Source organism: Salvelinus fontinalis, chromosome 22, assembly GCF_029448725.1.
Source record: "Salvelinus fontinalis isolate EN_2023a chromosome 22, ASM2944872v1, whole genome shotgun sequence".
Taxonomy (NCBI): Eukaryota; Metazoa; Chordata; class Actinopteri; order Salmoniformes; family Salmonidae; genus Salvelinus; species Salvelinus fontinalis.
In genome coordinates, this window is record NC_074686.1 from 14,858,040 (window position 1) to 14,879,998 (window position 21,959).

At 45.1% G+C, this 21,959-nt stretch overlaps 3 protein-coding genes across 5 annotated transcripts; 1 reads left to right on the forward strand and 2 right to left on the reverse strand.

The window, feature by feature from the left end:
- Window positions 1-1,836: 1,836 nt before the first annotated feature.
- LOC129820376 (uncharacterized) lies at window positions 1,837-3,971 on the reverse strand. The gene is made up of 4 exons (XM_055877444.1): window positions 3,751-3,971; window positions 3,287-3,365; window positions 2,930-3,139; window positions 1,837-2,585 (listed from the first exon to the last, which is right to left on the reverse strand). The coding sequence occupies exons 1-4, from the start codon at window positions 3,802-3,804 to the stop codon at window positions 2,194-2,196; spliced, it is 735 nt and encodes a 244-aa protein (XP_055733419.1). The 5' UTR covers window positions 3,805-3,971; the 3' UTR covers window positions 1,837-2,193.
- An 827-nt stretch (window positions 3,972-4,798) lies between these two features.
- Window positions 4,799-11,787, forward strand: klhl7 (kelch-like family member 7). 3 transcript variants are annotated; one of them, XM_055876623.1, is made up of 13 exons: window positions 4,800-5,402; window positions 5,473-5,575; window positions 5,707-5,800; window positions 5,886-6,010; window positions 6,103-6,278; window positions 6,406-6,580; window positions 9,105-9,247; window positions 9,407-9,569; window positions 9,995-10,072; window positions 10,217-10,418; window positions 10,629-10,726; window positions 10,805-10,988; window positions 11,063-11,787. In XM_055876623.1, the coding sequence occupies exons 1-13, from the start codon at window positions 5,250-5,252 to the stop codon at window positions 11,199-11,201; spliced, it is 1,833 nt and encodes a 610-aa protein (XP_055732598.1). In that variant the 5' UTR covers window positions 4,800-5,249; the 3' UTR covers window positions 11,202-11,787. The 3 variants fall into 3 exon arrangements, with proteins under 3 accessions (XP_055732599.1, XP_055732598.1, XP_055732597.1); XM_055876624.1 differs by lacking the exon at window positions 10,805-10,988 and having other exon boundaries at window positions 4,799-5,402; window positions 11,063-11,153; XM_055876622.1 differs by having other exon boundaries at window positions 10,629-10,988.
- On the reverse strand, window positions 11,778-18,810 carry aste1b (asteroid homolog 1b). Its single transcript, XM_055876621.1, has 8 exons — window positions 18,726-18,810; window positions 18,020-18,284; window positions 14,830-14,963; window positions 14,579-14,711; window positions 13,421-14,481; window positions 12,986-13,211; window positions 12,635-12,800; window positions 11,778-12,561 (listed from the first exon to the last, which is right to left on the reverse strand). The coding sequence occupies exons 2-8, from the start codon at window positions 18,255-18,257 to the stop codon at window positions 12,282-12,284; spliced, it is 2,238 nt and encodes a 745-aa protein (XP_055732596.1). The 5' UTR covers window positions 18,258-18,284; window positions 18,726-18,810; the 3' UTR covers window positions 11,778-12,281.
- Window positions 18,811-21,959: the final 3,149 nt, after the last annotated feature.

A 21,959-nucleotide genomic window follows, 5' to 3' on the forward strand; every position in this document is an offset into this window, starting at 1 on the left:
TCCGGAGCCCCCAGCGACGGTCTCCAGTCCGGGGCCCCCAGCGACGGTCTCCAGTCCGGGGCCCCCAGCGACGGTCTCCAGTCCGGGGCCCCCAGCGACGGTCTCCAGTCCGGGGCCCCCAGCGACGGTCTCCAGTCCGGGGCCCGCAGCGAGGGTGCCCAGTCCGGGGCCCGCAACGAGGGTCCTCAGTCCGGGGCCCGCAACGAGGGTCCCCACACCAGACATGCCACCAAAGTGGGGTGAGCCAGTGGTGGAGCGGGGTCTGCGTCCCGCACCTGAGCCGCCACCGCGGATAGATGCCCACCCAGACCCACCCCTATAGGTTCAGGTTTTGTGGCCGGAGTCCACACCCTCGGGGGGGTACTGTCACGCCCTGACCTTAGAGAGCCTTTTTATGTCTCTATTTGGTTTGGTCAGGGTGTGATTTGGGGTGGGCATTCTATGTTTTGTTTTCTATGATTTTGTGTTTCTATGTTTTGGCCGGGTATGGTTCTCAATCAGGGACAGCTGTCTGTCGTTGTCGCTGATTGGGAACCATACTTAGGTATCCCTTTTTCCCTCCTTTCGTTGTGGGTAGTTGTCTTTGTTTGTGGCACTAAAGCCCTTCAGCTTCACGGTCCGTTTTGTGTGGTTTATTGTTTTTGTTGGCGTCATTCTAAAATAAAAGTAATGTACGCTTACCACGCTGCACCTTGGTCCGCTTCTTCCAGCATCGACCGTGACAGAACTACCCACCACCAAGGGACCAAGCAGCGTGCGCCATCCTGGAGGTTGAGCTGGACCGGGGAGGGGAGAACGGCAGGGGACAAGACCCGGTCACGGAAGCCCGAGAGGCAGCTCCCCCCAAGAATTTGGGGGGGGGGGGAACACGGGGGGATGGGCGGAGTCGGAGTTTAGACCTGAGCCAACTCCCCGTGCTTACCGTGGGGAGCATGTGACTGGTCAGGCACCGTGTTATGAGGTGATGCGCACGGTGTCTCGAGTGAGCATTCACAGGCCGGAGTGCGTCCTGTGCCAGCGCCTCGCATATGCAGGGCGAAAATAACCATCCAGCCAGAACGGGTTGTGCCAGCTCTGCGCTCGAGACCTCCAGTGCGCCTCCACGGCCCAGTGTATCCGGTGCCAGCGCCAAGAACCAAGCCTCCATTATGTCTCCCCAGCCTGGTGAGTCCTGTGCCTGCTGCCAGAACCAGGCCTCCTGTATGTCTCCCCAGCCTGGTGAGCCCTGTGGCAGCTCCATGTACCAGACTGCCCATACATCTCCTGACTCCAGTGATGATCTATGGCAAGAAGCCTCCAGTGATGATCCATGGCAAGAAGCCTCCAGTGATGATCCATGGCACGAAGCCTCCAGTGATGATCCATGGCACGAAGCCTCCAGTGATGATCCATGGCACGAAGCCTCCAGTGATGATCCATGGCAAGAAGCCTCCAGTGATGATCCATGGCAAGAAGCCTCCAGCAATGATCCATGGCACGAAGCCCAGCGATGATCCATGGCACGAAGCCTCCAGCGATGATCCATGGCACGAAGCCTCCGTTGGAGGTTTTGGCCGGGTATGGTTCTCAATCAGGGACAGCTGTCTATCGTTGTCTCTTATTTGTAAACTATACTTAGGTAGCCATTTTTCCCTCCTTTCGTTGTGAGTAGTTAACTTTGTTTGTGGCACTAATGCCCTGTAAGCTTCACGGTTGTTTCTTTCGTTTGTTGTTTTGTTGGCGACATTTCTAAAATAAAAGGAAAATGTACGCTCACCACGCTGCATCTTGGTCTTCTTCCAGCATCGGCCGTGACAATGTCACTTAAACATATTCATTCAAACCTTAAGACACTAACAAGTTTGCAGTTTTAATGTGTTATAAAATACAATAACATACAGTATTAACATAGAAAAAACACTAACATGATCTCTAACATTGACAGTGGTTTAATCAACAGTGTTTGATTAGATTAGGATTTAGATGAGGAATTCCTGTCCAGAATACATTAGGATATATCACAGCTAATTTCTCTAACATGTTTATAGACATACTCACTATATAATACTGAAATACTATCTAGTGTGCTGTGTAACCGTGTAGGTCCATAGTGTGCTTTTACATGATAGTAAAAATAGCCTAAATTAATTCCCAAAAGATTTAAATGTGACATTTATAGATTCAGTGTTACCAGAGTGTGTCTGTATGCGTGTGTCAGGCCAGCCCTGCTATCTGTGCGGCCTCAGTTTGGATCTCTCTAGCCTGCAGGCAGTACATTAGCGAAAGCTCCCTCACCCTTCTCACTTCCTGCATGGTCTCAATCAGGTTCTCCTCCAGCCTACAGTGGTCCTGATGAGTTGGTGCCACCTCCCTGACCTGCTCCGCCATTCGCTCCCCCCGACTAAGCAGCCAGTCTATCAGCACCTGGAGCTTGGTCCCGGCAGCAACTATTGCTATGGCGCCCTGGGAAAAGCCCCTGAGCTCATCCTGAGCCAACCGGAGTAGGCGAGGTAGAGACTTCTCTCCCTCATCCACAGACCTCAGCGGAACCACAGAGAGAGAGAAGTCATACCCCTTTATCACCACGGTTACCCTGTAGCTGTCCTCTGGAGCGAGAGAGAGAGGGAAAGATAAAAAAGTTATATGGCTTCATCTGTAGTAGGAGTGAGAGGCGTAAAAAGAGGACATCTTTTGAAAAATAGATTTTTAGCTCAACAAAACTAACCTGGTTAAATAAAGGTTAAATAAAAAAAAGAGAAATAAATAGAAAGGAAGGGCATGGCTCTGTTATGTGTGTGTGTGTGTGTGTGTGTGTGTGTGTGTGTGTGTGTGTGTGTGTGTGTGTGTGTGTGTGTGTGTGTGTGTGTGTGTGTGTGTGTGTGCGTGCGTGCGTGTGTGTATGCATGTGTGTATGTGTGCAGATGTGTGTGTGTGCGTGTGTGTGTCTCACCGTACTCCTCCTTGATCTTCCTCACACACTCGGTCAGAGTCAGGGTGCTGTCGTTGTTACAGTTGTAAGTGCGGCGAAGAGATATGACGCGTTCCTTCATGACATTATAGCTCTCATGTTGTTGGTTGAACGTCTCGGTCACATCAGAGAACCGCTGGTCCAAGTCCTTCACACCCACACGCTTCGGGACCAACTGACCACTCCGACTCACTGAAACACACACACACACACACACACACACACACACACACACACACACACACACACACACACACACACACACACACACACACACACACACAGTCAATAACACACACATACACACTTGTAATATGATGGTAATATGTGTGATTGAACCTGTGGGTGCTGGTCGAGGCTGTCTGGCCGACACTGGCTTCTCTGATTCTGGAAGCTTGGGGTGCAGTAGAGGCTGTCTCTGTAACACACACGTTCCACTATGTGTGATTGAGGTATAGGGCGGGTTATACTAATCCGATCAATGTCTAATACTGTAACAACATACCTATTCTATTCAGTAGTCCGTGTTTCACTCAGTTGGTAATATTGTGGCATAACACTTCCTGATGCAGAAACATGTACGTTGTGTGTTGTCATACATGCAATGAACTATTGGCTTAACATGATACGTTTTTAAACAAGCCTATTTGAAAGTAGCCTAATGCATGAGTGATTATAATGTGCTTGTATGTATCTTATTCCACAAATGCCTCCCTCGGGTAAAAAAACATGTGGTTGTACGTGTTACTGTAAGCACACCCAGAAAATAAATCATGCTTCTTTCCTGTTCCCATATACAGTACCTCGTCGGTGTCTTCGGAAGGAAAAACACAGCGGCAACAAAATAGCACAGACATTGCGGCTGAAATAAATGATCCCGAGACCCGACAGTTAATCCTCGCAAACAATCTCTCGTTATTGTTTGTCACAGACTTTATTTTTCTCTCTCGTTATCCAGGTCAATCCATCACTGCCCTGCATTCCTGGTGACGTCATCTGTCATGGGACTTGCGGGAAAGTTTTGTAGCTGTACTACAATAGATAGGACAGGTGCACACAATTTATATGCCGGAACTGTACAGGTGAAATGCATAGCTATACGTTTTAGCATTCAATAGTAAACAACAAAGACATTTGACACGTCAGCTCCGTCTTTTTCGGTAGTGCATTTCAGTGGTATAAAGTACTTAAAGAAAAACTATTTAAAGTACTGCTTAAGTATTTTGGGGGGGTATCTGTACTTTACTTCACTATTTATATTTTTGCCAACTTTTACTTTTACTTCACTACATTCCTAAATAAAATAATCTAATTTTTACTCCATACATTTTCCCTGACGCCCAAAAGTACTTGTCACATTTTGACAGGAAAATGGTCCAATTCACGCACTTATCAAGAGAACATCACTGGTCATCGCTACTCTCTGATCTGGCGGATTCACTAAACACAAATGCTTCGTTTGTAAATTATATTGGTGTGCCCCTGGCTATCCGTCAAACTATCTGGTTTGCTTACTATAAGGCATTTGAAATGATTTATACTTTTACTTTTGATACTTTAGTATATTTAAAACCAAATACTTTTAGATTTTTACTTGAGAAGTATTTTACAGGGTGACTTTCACTTTTACTTTACTCGGTGACTTTCATTTTCTATTAAGTTACCTTTACTTTAAGTCAAGTATGATAATTGAGTACTTTTTCCAACGCTAGTGCCTTTATGAAACGACAAACCGTAGGCTGCCTGTAAGAAATACACTTTTTCCGTTCAGAATGAAAACAGATAAACGGAGGCGGTCTGTCAACTGACGCTAGAGGGCAATATTTGACAGCTGCTGCTACTGATTCTACCACAACAGGGAGCCGGAAGAAGTGAGGAAGTGGTCAGTGCCAGAGATACTCTGACAGTGCTAGCCGGCTAGCTAACACATACAATAAGAACCCACTTTTCTTAACTTATTCTGTGAGCAAACTAAACCAATATTATAGCCCAGCGGTTTACTCGCAGCGAGTCAACATCAAGATTCGTGTATATACGAGCTGGACATGCCTATGTATGTAGCTAGCTGCTGAACTGCACGCAGTCTATATAGCTAGCTAGCGTAATTACTATCTCCAAAACAAACAGGGTGTGCTGTGCAGTGGACTTTGGCAGCAGCAGAGTGGGAGTTCTAGCTACTATTGCAAGCTAGCCAGTTTATCCATACACATTATTATTGGTGCGTATTTGAATTTCCTGTCTTATGAGGCTATTGACAATCCTAAGTTAACTAAATATACACTAAATTTAGTAGCCAGCAGCTATGGCCAGCACCAGCATGGCTTCTGCAGCTGTAACAGGAGACAAACCCTCAGGTTCGGGTTCTAAGAAGAAGAATGAAAAGAAGTTTGCTTCCAAAGAGGAGTCCAGATTCCTGTCCAGTATCATGGGCGTCATGAACAACCTAAGGAAACAGGTGTGTGCGCGCCGTGTGTGTGTGTGTGTCTCTCTAACAGTGTGTGTCTAACAGTGTGTGTTTTCTGCAGGGTACCCTATGTGATGTGATCTTGGTGGTTCAGGGGAAACATATTCCTGCTCACAGAGTGGTTTTAGCTGCAGCCAGCCACTTCTTCAGCCTCATGTTTACTAGTGAGTACACTACACACATACTCAACTTTGTTGTAACCCTATCTCTTTCTACCCTACCTCTAATTACCCAATGTGACACGTCTCTCTCTATCGCTCCTCCTCCATATCTCTCTCTCCATATCTCTCTCTAGCCAGCATGATGGAGTCTACCAGTCACGAGGTGGAGTTGAGGAGTGCTGAGCCTGAGATCATAGAACTGTTGGTGGAGTTTGTCTACACCGCTCGGTAAGACGCGCGCACACACTCGAATGGCCATCCATATGGGACACTTCAGACACAAAACACACCCCAAACCGTGTGTGTGTTTCAGTATCTCAGTGAACAGCAGTAATGTCCAGTCTTTGCTGGATGCAGCCAACCAGTACCAGATAGAACCTGTGAAGAAGATGTGTGTTGACTTCCTAAAAGAGCAAGTCGATGCAACCAACTGTCTGGGTAAGACATGTCTAGATTCTATACATCTATAATAGTGTCTCTCAAATTCACCTCCACACAAACACACTCCTTAACCTCTGGTCTCTCTCTAGGCATCTCTGCTCTAGCGGAGTGTTTGGACTGTCCAGAATTGAAGCTGTCAGCGGATGACTTCATCCATCAACACTTCACTGAGGTCTATAAATTGGATGAATTCCTCCAACTGAACGTCACCCAGCTCACACAGCTACTGCACCAAGACACACTCACTGTCCGGGCCGAGGACCAGGTAACATACACACACCAAGATACTTTACCATGTTGTCATTAATGTGTGTAGATCACTGGCTCAAGTATGACATGCCCCCCCCCCCCTCTATTTCTCTCTCTCCCTTTCTGTGTGTTTGTGTGTGTAGATCTATGAGTCTGCGGTGCGGTGGCTGAAGTATGATGTGTGTAACAGACAGAGTCACATGGTGGAGGTGTTGGGCTGTGTTCGTTTCCCTCTGGTGTCCAAAGCCTTCCTCTCTAAGACCGTCCAGGCTGAACCCCTCATACAGGACAACCCAGAGTGTCTCAAGATGGTCATCAGTGAGTACACACAGCTGCATATGGGTCTTACTATAAACTGGGGTACCAGTGAGGATTTCCTACACTGGACAACTTGTTACAGCTTTTGATAAGTCGTTGATAATAATCTGCAAACCATTTTCATGTCATTACATTAAGATATACAGTGGAGCAAAAAAGTATTTAGTCAGCCACCAATTGTGCAAGTTCTCCCACTTAAAAAGATGAGAGAGGCCTGTAATTTTCATCATAGGTACACTTCAACTATGACAGACAAAATTAGGGGGAAAAATCCAGAAAATCACATTGTAGGATTTTTTATGAATTTATTTGCAAATTATGGTGGAAAATAAGTATTTGGTCAATAACAAAAGTTTATCTCAATACTTTGTTATATACCCTTTGTTGGCAATGACAGAGGTCAAATGTTTTCTCTAAGTCTTCACAAGGTTTTCCCACACTGTTGCTGGTATTTTGGCCCATTCCTCCATGCAGATCTCCTCTAGAGCAGTGATGTTTTGGGGCTGTTGCTGGGCAACACAGACTTTCAACTCCCTCCAAAGATTTTCTATGGGGTTGAGATCTGGAGACTGGCTAGGCCACTCCAGGACCTTGAAATGCTTCTTACGAAGCCACTCCTACGTTGCCCGGGCGGTGTGTTTGGGATCATTGTCATGCTGAAAGACCCAGCCACGTTTCATCTTCAATGCTCTTGCTGATGGTAGGCTTTGTTACTTTGGTCCCAGCTCTCTGCAGGTCATTCACTAGGTCCCCCCGTGTGGTTCTGGGATTTTTGCTCACCGTTCTTGTGATCATTTTGACCCCACGGGGTGAGATCTTGCGTGGAGCCCCAGATCGAGGAAGATTATCAGTGGTCTTGTATGTCTTCCATTTCCTAATAATTGCTCCCACAGTTGATTTCTTCAAACCAAGCTGCTTACCTATTGCAGATTCAGTCTTCCCAGCCTGGTGCAGGTCTACAATTTTGTTTCTGGTGTCCTTTGACAGCTCTTTGGTCTTGGCCATAGTGGAGTTTGGAGTGTGACTGTTTGAGGTTGTCGACAGGTGTCTTTTATACTGATAAGTTCAAACAGGTGCCATTAATACAGGTAAAGAGTGGAGGACAGAGGAGCCTCTTAAAGAAGAAGTTACAGGTCTGTGAGAGCCAGAAATCTTGCTTGTTTGTAGGTGACCAAATACTTATTTTCCACCATAATTTGCAAATAAATTCATTAAAAATCCTACAATGTGATTTTCTGGATTTTTGTCCCTCCTTTTGTCTATCATAGTTGAAGTGTACCTATGATAAAAATTACAGGCCTCTCTCATCTTTTTAAGTGGGAGAACTTGTACAATTGGTGGCTGACTAAATACTTTTTTGCCCCACTGTAGGTGGGATCATAGCTATGGTTGGTGCCTTGAAGGATTTGTCCAAAATCTTGTGACATAAAACATTACTTTTCTGTCCTTGCATTTATGGCAATGTAAGTTGTCTTTATATCATATATTAGGCATTAATCAGTTAAATTAGACATTGAACTTGAACCCTGTAAGAATCCTGGATCTAACTGTCAGTTTTTGTATAGAGATCTCAGAAATGCAGTGTAACTACATAACATTTTGTAAATGCTTTAAAAAAGTAAATACTATTGAAAAATCAAATGTCTCTGACCGAGAGGGACCTTACCTTGATACTTAAAACCTAAATCCAAACTGTCATTAACATGCTTCTTCAATCATTATGCATACTACTTGTTGGATTCGCATTTGGTATCCATTTTATTCAATTTTTGATCAGTTTTTGTCAGAGATGTGACCACTTTCGTTTGTTTTCCGCCGCTTCAATTAAAGGGCGCTGCGCAACTCTGTTGCGGTAAAACCATGTGCGGTTATTATGATGATGATCTCATGTTGGCTTCAACTTGGCTTTCCATACAAATCCTTCCTGTTTTTTGGTCACTTTCTCATGATAACAGCGATGGTGAGATTAATGCTACTGCTATTCATGGCTTTATTATATGTGCCTGCGTCAGCCATATAGGCTACAGAAACATTGCCGTGCATGCATCCAATCTATTTAGTCAGGAAATGTCCACATTATTCTCACATATTTTAGAATGTAATAATAATTTGAATATCAAGGCCTAAAAAATGCATTATTCTTAGTGATAAGGGCCTACTTTTTCTTTTACACTTTTTGCATGCTTTTTGGGGGGAGGGGGGTTCCCTATACTGTATGTACAGTTATATAAATTATACAATTGTATAACATTGAGGTCCTTGAAAATTACAATTAAGTCACTGAAAAAGTCCCCAAAAGTCCTTGAATCCGACTTGCCAATGTCTGTATGAACCCTGCTTAAAGATGTGTGGTCCTCGGCCTAAGGAGGAAGTATAAGTGGAGTTATGGGACAATGTGCATATATGTGGAACTGCATTTAAACTCATTTTTTGTTGTTTCAAACCATTTTGACGTGTGGATCCCAATGTCACACATTGGCCCCATTATTTATGTTGGTGTGTGTAACCTCTTTTGTGTATCTAGGTGGGATGCGGTACCACCTGTTGTGCCCAGAGGATCGTGAGGAGTTGGGAGAGAACAGTCGCCCGCGGCGTAAGAAACACGACTACAGGATTGCTCTGTTTGGAGGCTCGCAACCACAGTCCTGCAGATACTTCAACCCTAAGGTACACAAACACACCTTTGTAATCCTACATGTGCTTCATCTCAAAGAACATTACGTCACTTAGATAAGGCCAGTCTGTAGTCCATCTGCTCTCATTCAAGTATGTGGGGATGTTAATGAAACGGCTGAATCATTTCAAGTACGGGCCGTGTGTGTCCAGGACTACAGCTGGTCAGACATTCGTTGTCCGTTTGAGAAGCGTCGTGATGCCACGGCGGTGTTCTGGGATAATGTTGTTTACATCCTGGGAGGATCTCAGCTGTTCCCCATCAAGAGGATGGACTGTTACAACGTACTGAAGGACAGCTGGTACTCCAAACTAGGTACTGGAAAGTGTGTGTGTGTTGTATTAGTGACTGAAATGGGAGTAGTGTGACTTGTGTTGCAACACAGAAAAATGTGTGTGTGTTAGGGCTGGGTGATATATTGTGAAAAACAGCATACCCCAGTATGGATATAATACCATCTATAGAGGTATTTTGATACAGTGCTAAATAAATGAAAAGTTCTACATATTGGACTACTTCACTGTCAGCTTTGTCCTAGTTTGGTTGTGTATAAAACCATCAGAATGAAGAAAGCCCATTAAAACCACTTGGAATACATTTTTTGCCATTCTAGGGTCATTCCGTTCATAAAACATTTAGTATTCGGTATCTTTTAATACCATCAAATACGCACTCCCATGTGGTCTAAAATGAGAAAAATATTGTGTGTTTGTTCTTACATTTTCTCTTCTGTAAACCAGGCCCCCCTACACCACGGGACAGTCTGGCTGCTTGCGCCTCTCAGGGCAAGATCTACACCTCTGGAGGGTCGGAAGTAGGTGAGCTTCACACACACACCGGAGAACAGGGAAGTATTGGGCTGATGGCTTATCTATATTAGTATTGTAGCGTACCATTGTATCTCCTTTGTATTGAAGTGTTTGTGCTCCTTTCTGTGTGTGTCTGTCCGTCTCTCCCTCCAGGCAGCTCAGCATTGAACCTGTTTGAGTGTTATGACACGCGGTGTGAGTCATGGCAGACCAAAGCCAGTATGTTGATGCCTCGCTGTAGCCACGGCAGCGTGGAGGCCAATGGGCTCATCTACGTCTGCGGAGGGTCCCTAGGCAACAACGTCTCTGGGAGGGTCCTCAGCAACTGTGAGGTCTATGACTCCGTTAAGGAGGAGTGAGTCTAATCACACATACTATGGCAGCCCCCCGCACCTTTCTGATTCAGAGGGGTTGGGTTGAATGTGGAAGACACATTTCAGTTGAAGGCATTCAGTGGTACAACTGACTAGGTATCCCCCCCTTTCCCTTTCGGAAGTACTCGCTCACACACACCATACTCCTCTAGAAGTTAATAACTGTGTGTATCTTCTGTGTGTGTTTTTAGATGGAGGGAGCTGAGTGGGATGAGGGAAGCCAGGAAGAACCACGGTCTGGTGTTTGTCAACAACAGAATCTATGCTGTGGGAGGAATGAACGGACTGGGTATGGCACACACACACACACACACACACATACACTGTCGAGTATGTTTGGGGTATATTTATATGTGTGAGTGTATAGGTGGGCTGGACTCGGTGGAGTACTATGACATCGGCAGGAATGAGTGGCACGTTGCCGCGGCGATGCCGTGGCGTGGGATGAACGTGAGGTGTGCTGCAGTCAGCGGAGTGATTTACGTACTGGCAGGTTTCCAGGGTGTCGGACGACTAGGACACATCCTGGAGTACCACACTGACACTGACAGGTACACACACACACATTTGTGTATGATTTCCTGTGTGTGTTTTATCTTACTCCTTTGTGTGTGTGTGTGTGTAGGTGGGTGACGTGCAGTAAGGTGAGAGCGTTCCCCGTCACCAGCTGTCTGATCTGTGTGGTGGACACCTGTGGGGCCAAGGAAGAGGAGACTGAGTCAACACACACTCACACAGTACCCCCATCATCATCCACAGCATAACCCAGGGTCTTTTAAATGTTTTATCTGTTGTGCTTTTATTTGGAGGACGAGAGCTGGTCAGTGTGGTATGAAACTGCTGTAGTGGAATCATGTTGAAGCTTCACATTGACAGAAATCATAGAGAACACACTCTTTGAGGCGAGGTGCTGACTAGCAGAACATAGAACTGGGAAAATACTAACATGAAAGTCACTCAGTGATGATTGCCTTCAGACAGAAGCTGAATGTTAAAGCTACAGATGAACGACTGATCTAAGAGCTTTCAGCTGATACACTTAGTCTCAACTAAACATGTTTTTATCAGACCTGGGTCAAATACTTTTAACTACTTGAAAGTAGATGGCACTAATCCATTGGTTGTATTTTACCATGTAAATGAAATCAAGTGCCGCTCAAGAATTTGAAAATATGATTCTATACTATGTATTTTATGCTATTGTGTGTATTTAATTGTACTGTTTTATGTTGTACTGCAATGAAATTATGTAATGTCTGAGGTTATAGAAGAAACTTTAGCATTTTTACTACTGTATGTATGTGATGACTGTTACATGAAATTGAAAATAAACAGAACGCTGGAACTGAACATGTTTTTATTTGGTTACTAATAGTTAAGTAACTCTTATTATGGTCTGGTTGGGTTTCTATGTGGACATTGAGACTAATGATAAGAACAATATGCACATCATTGAGTTTACACATTTGATTAAAAACAGTTCAAAGGCTCAATGTTTTGTGTAGACTCATATGCTGACAAGGTGACATCAGCTGCTTGTTAAGATGGCATTAGCTCCCGTAAAGGCCTCATGAAGGCCATACGTATACATACTTTATATGTCCTAATTAAAAGGAAGCGTTTCATCAAATGTTAATCATTTAGAATCGTCATTGAAACGCAGCATTCCCTGAGTGGGTTTAAATCATATGGATTAATGCTTCCTAAAATAGTGTACCTATACCACAGGCCATCTCTTTCTTTTCATCCCACTCCTCTCTTTCTAAGCTGTAAAAAGAGGAACAACGTTTATTCATGAGCACCACGTTGACAAGAAAGAACCTACAGTAGTCTCCTCACTCCTCTCACTCTTCATCCTCAGTCATCAGCAGAGCAAACCTGTTGTTTATCTCCTGGGAGGAAGGGGCTCCTCCCCTTCTCCCTCCTTTCTCTCCTCCTCCTCTCCCCCTCTTCCTCCTCCCTGATGATGATGAGGGTAGTGTATTTGGCATGCAGTCCTCCAGAGCAGCCAGTAGGGAGTGGTAGATATGCCCAGAGAGAGGAGCTGCAGCCAGAACAGACTCAGGAGAACAACCCCCTCTCAGACGGCCAACCAAACCATGGACCAGACTACCACTGAATAACCTGGGGGACAGAGGGACAGTATGGTTCAAACGGGTAGGGGCAGTTTGTGTGTGTGTGTGCTTGCGTTACCTACCATGCTGTGTCTGGTTCAGGCAGGGGCAGACACAGTAGCTGGTTCAGACTGAGCACACTCCACAGGCAGGCCTGCCATTGGCTGAGGGAATGAGCCACGCCCACATCGAAACCCCGCCTGTCTCCTGGCCGCAGGCGAAGCTTCATCCACAGGTTCCGTTCTGCGGCTGAGTTAGAGCGAGAACTGGTTTAGTGTGTATGTTGGTGTACGAAAGACAAGACTGTACAACCAAATATTTGGGCACTTTGCAATGTGATGTTTTTTGTGGATCTAACTAAAGTGTTTGTGTGTGTGTTTTTGCACACTTTATGCGCGTGCCTGTGTGTTTGCATGTGTGCACACTGCCCCTACCTGTGTTCTGGCTCTGTCCAGGATGAGTGTTCCGGGCCATCTCTCCATGGACCATGCCCAGCAGCAGAGCCTGTACCTGGGGTAGAGAGGGAAAAGGTCTGGCCTCTCTCCTCCAGAACCCAGTCACTCCAAGGGCCAGCCTAAGGTGAGGAGGTAGGGGGGACAGAGAGGACTCCTTCACCCCCAGAACATGATACAGTACTCCCAGCCGCACTGACACAGGAGCCTATAGAGAGATGGAGCGAGAGAGAGGGAGGGAGAGGGAGGGTTGGGGGGTTAGTAAAATCAAAAGGAAGATGACACTATGGACAAAAAAGTAACAATCTTGGGGGGAAAAGTAGACTGAGTGTGTTGTTATGGTTACCAGGCATAGTGTGTTGATATTGTTACCTGCCAGTGTGTTGCTATGATTACCTGCCAGAGAGTTATGGTTACCTGGCAGAGTGTCTCAAGTTGTAGCCTGGTTCCATGGGTCCGTGGCTCCACCTGGCACTTCCTCAGGTTCAGATTGTGTCTGTCGTACTCCTCCACAAACACACTCATACCTCTGTCACTCTCCACAGCGCTAGGGAAGTTGTTCTCACCCTGACCACTGCCTGAGGAAGGCTCTGCACTCCCCTGACCCATACCCTGTTTCTGACCTCTGCCCCTTCCCCTCATCCCCCACTGCCTTCCTCCCCTCCCCCTTTCTCCCTGTCCCTCTACCTGGGTCTCCTGTCCACCTTGTCTCTGGACCCTGTGACCCTCTCCCCACCCCGTCTCTCCCCTCTCGCCCTGCTCCTGATTGGCCAGTAGGATCCCATAGAGGGCCTGTCGTATGGCCGTGGCACTGCAGTGGCTGCTGGGTAGTCGGCTGTTTTCCACCTGAGGGATGAGCAGCACCCTCCTGAGCTCCAGGACATCCAGCACCAGGGGGGCCATCGCCCCGCTCCCTGCGGCCCAGCACAGCCACTCTGGCAGCGGGCAGGGAGTAGCAGCCCACAGCCCCTCTGGCGACCTGGATGAGCCTCCAGAGAACCAGGTAGAGAGACGGCTCTGAGGAGTCAGATGGTACTCTTGCATGCCTGACCACAGCACAGAACACAGGCCGGACTTCTCTCCTCCTCTCCCCCTTCCTCCTCTCCCTCTCTCTCCTCCTCCTCCTCTTTCTACTCCTCCTGTCAGTCTCCCCACCTCCTGCAGAGCCTCCTCAGGTCCAGGGAAGGAGGAGAGCCAGAGAAGGAGGCCCTCTATATGGGATTGGCTCCCTCCGCCCCTGCCTCCCCTCTTCCCTCCTGTGGTCAGCTGAGGGAGGAGTGTGTGTATGTGTTTGTAGGTTTGTTCTGTAGTGTAGTCATTCCCTGCCAGGACAGCACACAGCGGCAGAAGTTCCCGGTTCATTCCCCTGAAGTGCTGGCACATCCCACTGACCGTGTAGCGTCTGGCTGGGATGTAGTGATTTGGAGGGGAACCGCTAACACTGGCCCATTGGAAGAACCGGAATGGAATATAACCACCTGGAAATAGAGGCGGGAGAAAGGGATGAGAGAGAGGGGGGAGGGGTAAGATAAAAACTGGAAGGAGACCTTCACTTCCTGGTCTGGCTCCACCCACCTGGCAAGTCAAAGATGTAAAAGTCGCTGTCATTGGTCAGAACTGGACAGCCCCACTGATTGGCCAGGCAGGCAATCTCCCAGTCTGCCTCGGCGGGGCACTGGACCAACGGGACACCTCGCTGGGAGAGGACCTGAGGGAGGGACAGAAAAAAAAGAATGTGATGCAAAAAAGGAGAAGAGTGGTGTGTATGAGTTCGCCTGTATGCTGTACGTGTGTATGTCTCTGGGTCCGTCTGTGTGTGTCTGTACCTGGATGAAGACGTGTCTTGTGAGGAGGGGGAGAACGGAGCCGTGTCGGCCCCGGGACAGAGACTCAGCCTCTTGGATCTTACTCTGCAGCCGCTGCCTCAGGGTGGACAGCTTCTTATCACTGGGGTCCATGCCTGACACACACACACCAGGGTTTCCATTAGGAAAATGTGGCGCTGGACAACGTGACCGGGAAGATTCAAATTTTCGGGCCATTTGAGAAATCTATCGGACCCATGTGCATAAGGGGCGTCCACCCACGGTGCTCAGAATGACAGAAATCCCATTTAGATTATGGTAATGCAGCTTAACAAAACATGCAACTCACGTAATGAAGCAGACAATAAAACGTCATTTTCAAACATTTGCCAATATACAATTCCCAGGAAAACACCATTCTAAAACAGCACACCCGGGAAAACACCATTCTAAAACAGCACACCTGGGAAAACACCATTCTAAAACAGCACACCTGGGAAAACACCATTCTAAACAGCACACCTGGGAAAACACCATTCTAAACAGCACACCTGGGAAAATACCATTCTAAAACAGCACACCTGGGAAAATACCATTCTAAAACAGCTCACCTGGGAAAACACCATTCTAAAACAGCTCACCTGGGAAAACACCATTCTAAAACAGCTCACCTGGGAAAACACCATTCTAAAACAGCACACCTGGGAAAACACCATTCTAAAACAGCACACCTGGGAAAACACCATTCTAAAACAGCACACCTGAGAAAACACCATTCTAAAACAGCTCACCTGGGAAAACACCATTCTAAAACAGCTCACCTGGGAAAACACCATTCTAAACAGCACACCTGGGAAAACACCATTCTAAACAGCACACCTGGGAAAACACCATTCTAAACAGCACACCTGGGAAAACACCATTCTAAACAGCACACCTGGGAAAACACCATTCTAAACAGCACACCTGGGAAAACACCATTCTAAACAGTGCACCTGGGAAAACACTATTCTAAACAGCGCACCTGAGAAAACACCATTCTAAACAGCGCACCTGGGAAAACACCATTCTAAACAGCGCACCTGGTAAAACACCATTCTAAACACCGCACCTGGTAAAACACCATTCTAAACAGCGCACCTGGTAAAACACCATTCTAAACAGCGCACCTGGTAAAACACCATTCTAAACAGCGCACCTGGGAAAACACCATTCTAAACAGCACACCTGATAGCTGTTATAAAGAGGGGGAATTTAAAGATGCAACAACTAGAATGGGTTGCTAATATGACTAGGATTGTGCGGAAAGGAAGTTCATATGAAAACCAATAGAACAGGAGTGAAATTGCATAGCGGTGGATTGAATAGGGAAGTAAATGGAAATACATGTGCCAAAATTATATAATTGCTCCTGTATGTATAGAAATAAATAAAATAATTCAAAATACTTCACCAGAAAGTATTATTTAGCCACGGAGGAAACAAGGGTTATTAGCTTATTTAAAAAAAATTGCTGTGGATTGTTTCAAATCATAAGCTCGTAAACCTATGCCTATTTGCGAAGTCCGCATTTTGGGCAGCACGCGTGGGAATAGGCCAAGCTGGTTATTGAGTTATGGGTGTCAGTGAAAAACATCTAAAATATGTGTCGAGATAATGTGTCTTGAGTTTAATTTAAAATGTTGAGAAGACATGAAGGGAAGGGAAGGGATGTGTGGCGAAGATACTGTATAGGCGAGTCTCTCTCTTGCGCATTCATTGTTTCATTGTGTGAATTGTTTGCCCTTTGATTATATATTGTTTTTATCAATTCCCCATTATACATGTCACCAGTAGTTAATTCCCGTCATTTGGTTACATCAATTTCTGTTAATGCATGTATTAATTACAGTTTTCACCGTTCTCATTCTCGGAGTGAAAACGTTGTTTGCAGAGTTCACAACCTGCTACACTTGCAAGAAACAAGTTTGGGTTTATTTCATAACCATAATTTACAAGATTTATAAATGTTTTCATTGTCTTGTTTGGAGTGCTCCACGTGAGCAATGAGCATGTGTCTAGTTTCTCTGTTCTGATAATGTTGTGGCCTCGCACGCATAGACGTGTCTGGCCTGCTGCGCGGAAATGTAGGAAAGTGTTGTTGCTTTTTACATCCATTGCGAATTATAATATATTACAACTTTACATCCTCACAGTAAGCTGTTTCAAAAATCTTTACAACAATCTCCCGCTCGATAATCGTCAGTTAAAGGCTACTGCTGCATTGGCCTATAGGCTATGAGTTCCATACGCTCATTTCCTTAGCCGCCAATGGATCTGGATATGGCAGAAGCTGGTGATCTCGCATTAGTTGACTTAACTTTTAGAATTTTAATTAAATGTTTATGATTAACCATTTGATAATGATTTTGAGAAATTAAAAGTTTATTATTGAAATGAAACGGTTCCACGAAAATGTGACTATGAAAATCCTAACTGGCACGCAGAACGGTAGAAATGGTAGGATAAATTGTCATCTTCCCCAAACTTGAAACTCACGCGCCTTTATAAAATAATTGCCTCCACGTTTCCATGGTCAGATTTAGCCTATAGGCTACTTTGAAGCAATGTAAGACATGCCTCATAATATGAAATAAAACATTCAGGTTTCAAACAATTAAGTATGTTTTCAAAATGCATACTGCCTCCAGCTCACATTGTAAAGTGGTTGGTGACCCACTGATAGCCTGTTGCCTGCACTTGAATGGTGAATGGGTGGCGCACTTCAATTACCAGTTGAGAAATAAAAAAGCTATTTTTAATTTAGAACCAAAACTGTTTTTAACACGAGATTACATTTAGAATTGTTGCGCAATGAATGGGCTTATAAAAGCACGTTTTACTCCAGCACCAACCAGCTGAGAATCTGCAGGAGAAATCCCGATCAAAATAGGCTCTAAATGCTGTGCGCATATGATAGTTGTGTTGGATAAATAAGATATCAGATGACAAACGAAAATACACAAAGGCCAATTTAATTCCACTATATTATGCAAAGTAACCTATAGACCGATAAGCATGACAGTCAAATGTATTTACATGAATTAATAAAAAAGCACACACACACACACACACACACACACACACACACACACACACACACACACACACACACACACACACACACACACACACACACACACACACACACACACCTCCTCCTCCTCCTTACCGCCATCCAGCACCACATAAGGCTGTATGTTGCAGGCCTCCAGTGCAGAGATGAAGGTAGACAGTAGGGCAGCGAAGGCATCGTAGTCCCCTCCGTGTGCCTGATCCAGTCCATGGTTTAGATAGAGCCTGAAGAACAGACTACAGCCATCTATCACAAGTCTGCTGTCTCTGAACCTGACGTCCTGGAACAAGCCCCTGTTACCCTCCACATAGCTGGTCAGACCATGGACACCCATCACATCACATCATATATATCGACTGCCCTGGAGGTAGAGAGTGAGGGAGAAAGAAAGAGAGGGAAGGAGTGTTGCGAAAGATAGGGGGTGTGGAGAGAGAGATAACGGTTCTTACAACCAATTTTACACGCAAGTATACAGAGCTACATCAAAAGGATTAAAGTATAAACTGTGTACTCATGTCTACACTACACATTATTGGTATTCTGGAGAATGTGTTCATCCTGATCTTGTTTAGGGGCTGACTTGTGGTCAGGGAAAAACATATTTCCTGGAAAACATTAACGTGACGAGGCGCAGACCTTGCTGTGCAGTGTGCATAGCCTATTGTGTTAACGTGAAATATAAAACGACACAGATATATATGAACTACATTAGATATAATCCAGACGTTGCTGTGCATATTGTATTGACGTGAAATATAAAATGAGACAGATAAATATGCACGTTAATTGTCATAAAACTCACCAGTTTCACTTCAAAAGAACCTCCCCTATCGACATGCCAAGTTTACTTCCTGCTACGTCAAAACAAGCGCGAAAGGAACCTTGGGAGATTGAGTTTCAAAATGTATTTTTGTTTAACTAAGCCATTTAAGAACAAGTTCTTATTTGCAATGACAGCCTACCCCCAGCCAAACCCTAACGACGCTGGGCCAAGTGTGCACTGCCCTATGGGACTCCCAATCATAGACAGTTTTGATACAGCTTGGAATTAAACCAGGGTCTGTAGTGACACCTCCAGCACTGAGATGCAGTGCCTTAGACCGCTGCTCCACTCGGGAGCCCCTAAATCCACTTGCTAAATTCATTGTATAAAAAAACAACCCATTGCAAAATAAAATATAATTTTATTACTCTCACTGAATATTTTATGTAAAAGAGTTGTCTCCTTGCAATGCATCAGTTCACTGTTCAGCTGGCCTTAGGGTGACCACATTTAAAATACCCAAATGTGGGACAACAGGATGATTTTGCGAGTCATTCGCAAGACAGTGTAGTCTACATTAATATTTTTTGTGTTGTGCACAGTCATTGCTGTTGAGAGAGAGCTGCAGCAGACAGAAGGCAGCTGAGTTTACTTTAGCCAACACAGGAAGGGAGAGAAACTGAGAAATAGTCCTAATCGTTCAAATAGTTTCGGGAGAGAGGATTGAAAGATGTGCTTTCTTTCTAGGTAGGCTATATAGCTAGCTCATCCGTCTCAAGATCAAATTGGCTATGTCTGGGATGGTTCAAACAAGACCATAGATACACCATTTCAGTGGAGGCTGCTGGGGAGAGGGCCGTCTCATAATAATGACTGGAACAGAGCAAATGGAATGGCATCAAACACATGGAAACCATGTGTTTTATGTATTTGATACCATTCCACCGATTCCGCTCCAGACATTACCATGAGCCCGTCCTCCCCAATTAAGGTGCCACCAAGCCTCTGTGCAACGTTCATACAACAAGGTATACTTTACATCAACAAATGTTAAAAAGCAATGAGGCTGATGCAACAGATCAGAACGCTTAAAATGTTGAAAACGATTATTTCTTCACATTATAAGCGCAGCAATGCACACATGGCAGTAGGCTATGCTCGAATGTTCCTAAATACAATTAGCGGGAACACACCATTCTAAAAAGCGCACCACATATGAGAGTGGTTTCATGTAACAGAGGTTAAAATGTCCCTTAGAAATTTAGAGAGGGTAAATCTACAGATGCAATAAACAACACCAGGATGGTGAATGCTGACTGTCTCCACTCAGATTGCAAGGTGGGTGACGTGTGAGGTGCGCAGCTGCAACAAGGTATCAGAGCATTTCGTATTATTCTTTCCGTAAATCAGAGTACTTTTCGTATGGTATATATTACTTTGTGGATATTCAGCACCCATTTCGTATGATGTGTTATGAATTCTAGCTAGGTGGCTAGGTGGTTAATGTTAGCTAGCTGGCTAAAGTGATGTCATTTACAAAATAGCCTCCAAAACCCTACTCAATAAATTGGATGCAGTCTATCACAGTGCCATCCGTTTTGTCACCAAAGCCCCATATACTACCCACCACTGCGACCTGTACACTCTCGTTGGCTGGCCCTCGCTTCATACTCGTCGCCAAACCCACTGGTTCCAGGTCATCTACAAGACCCTGCTAGGTAAAGTCCCCCCTTATCTCAGCTCGCTGGTCACCACAGCAGCACCTACCTGTAGCACGCGCTCCAGCAGGTATATCTCTCTAGTCACCCCCAAAACCAATTCTTCCTTTGGACGCCTCTCCTTCCAGTTCTCTGCTGCCAATGACTGGAACGAACTACAAAAATCTCTGAAACTGGAAACACCTATCTCCCTCACTAGCTTTAAGCACCAGCTGTCAGAGCAGCTCATAGATTACTGCACCTGTACATAACCCATCTACAATTTAGCCCAAACAACTACCTCTTTACCTACTGTATTTATTTATTTATTTATTTTGCTCCTTTGCACCCCATTATTTCTGTCTCTACTTTGCACTTTCTTCCAATGCAAACCAACCATTCCAGTGTTTTTTTTAGTTTTTATTTTACTTGCTGTGTTGTACTCACTTCGCCTCCATGGCCTTTTTATATTTTTATTTATTTATACATATATCTGTTTGCCTTCACCTCCCTTATCTCACCTCACTTGCTCACATTGTATATAGACTTATTTTTTTTTCACTGTATTATTGACTATATGTTTGTTTTTACTCCATGTGTAACTATGTGTTGTTGTATATGTCGAACTGCTTTGCTTTATCTTGGCCAGGTCGCAATTGTAAATGAGAACGTGTTCTCAATTTGCCTACCTGGTTAAATAAAGGTTAAATAAATAAAAAATAAATAAATAAAAAGGAAAGGGGGATACCTAGTCAGTTGTACAACTGAATGCCTTCAACTGAAATGTATCTTCCGCATTGGGGGGGGGGGGGGGGGGGGGGCTGCCTTAATCAACAGTCACGTCTTCGACACCCAGGGGAACTAACGTTAGCTACACTAAGGGTTGGGGTTAAGGTTAGGGTTAAGTTTTGGAGTTAGGCTAGGTGTTTGTGTTATTCGCCCACCCATCCACCCTGACCTTAGTTTTTGCCTTAAGTAACCATCTGTCTTATGTAACCATAACAAACATAACAATATCACACTAATTTGAGTGTCACTGATTTACTTTTACTATGTTACGTCTAGTATTTGAGACCAGGCTACAAATATACATAGCTTATATAGCCTAAAAGCCCATTTATGCTTGATCCAAAAATGTGGCCGGAGGCTCAAATTGGACGGTGTGACGCAATTGCGGAGCCTCCGGCAGCTTGCAGAGGCCAAATTGAGCTCCTTATCTCTTTGCCATGCACCTCCCAAATTGTGTAACAATGCTGAGGGCTCTGTATAGCTCAGCATTGACATGATTGGTTGACTGTAGGTGAGGGTGGGAGGTCTTGTATAAACACAAAATCACTTCCTTGAGAACAACTCTGCACTGCTCTGTGAAGTGCAAGAGGTATGAATGCTCTGACTTCTGCAGAGGCCATATCACCGTAAATGCTGCATGGCCAATGCAGACATCTGTGCCTTTTCCAGCCAATTCATGCTTGAATCTAAAATGTGGTTGGAGGCGTCACATGGATGGTGTGACGCAATTGCGGAACCTCCAGAGGCACTCAGAGTCCAAATTGAGCTCCATACTGCATCTCAATGC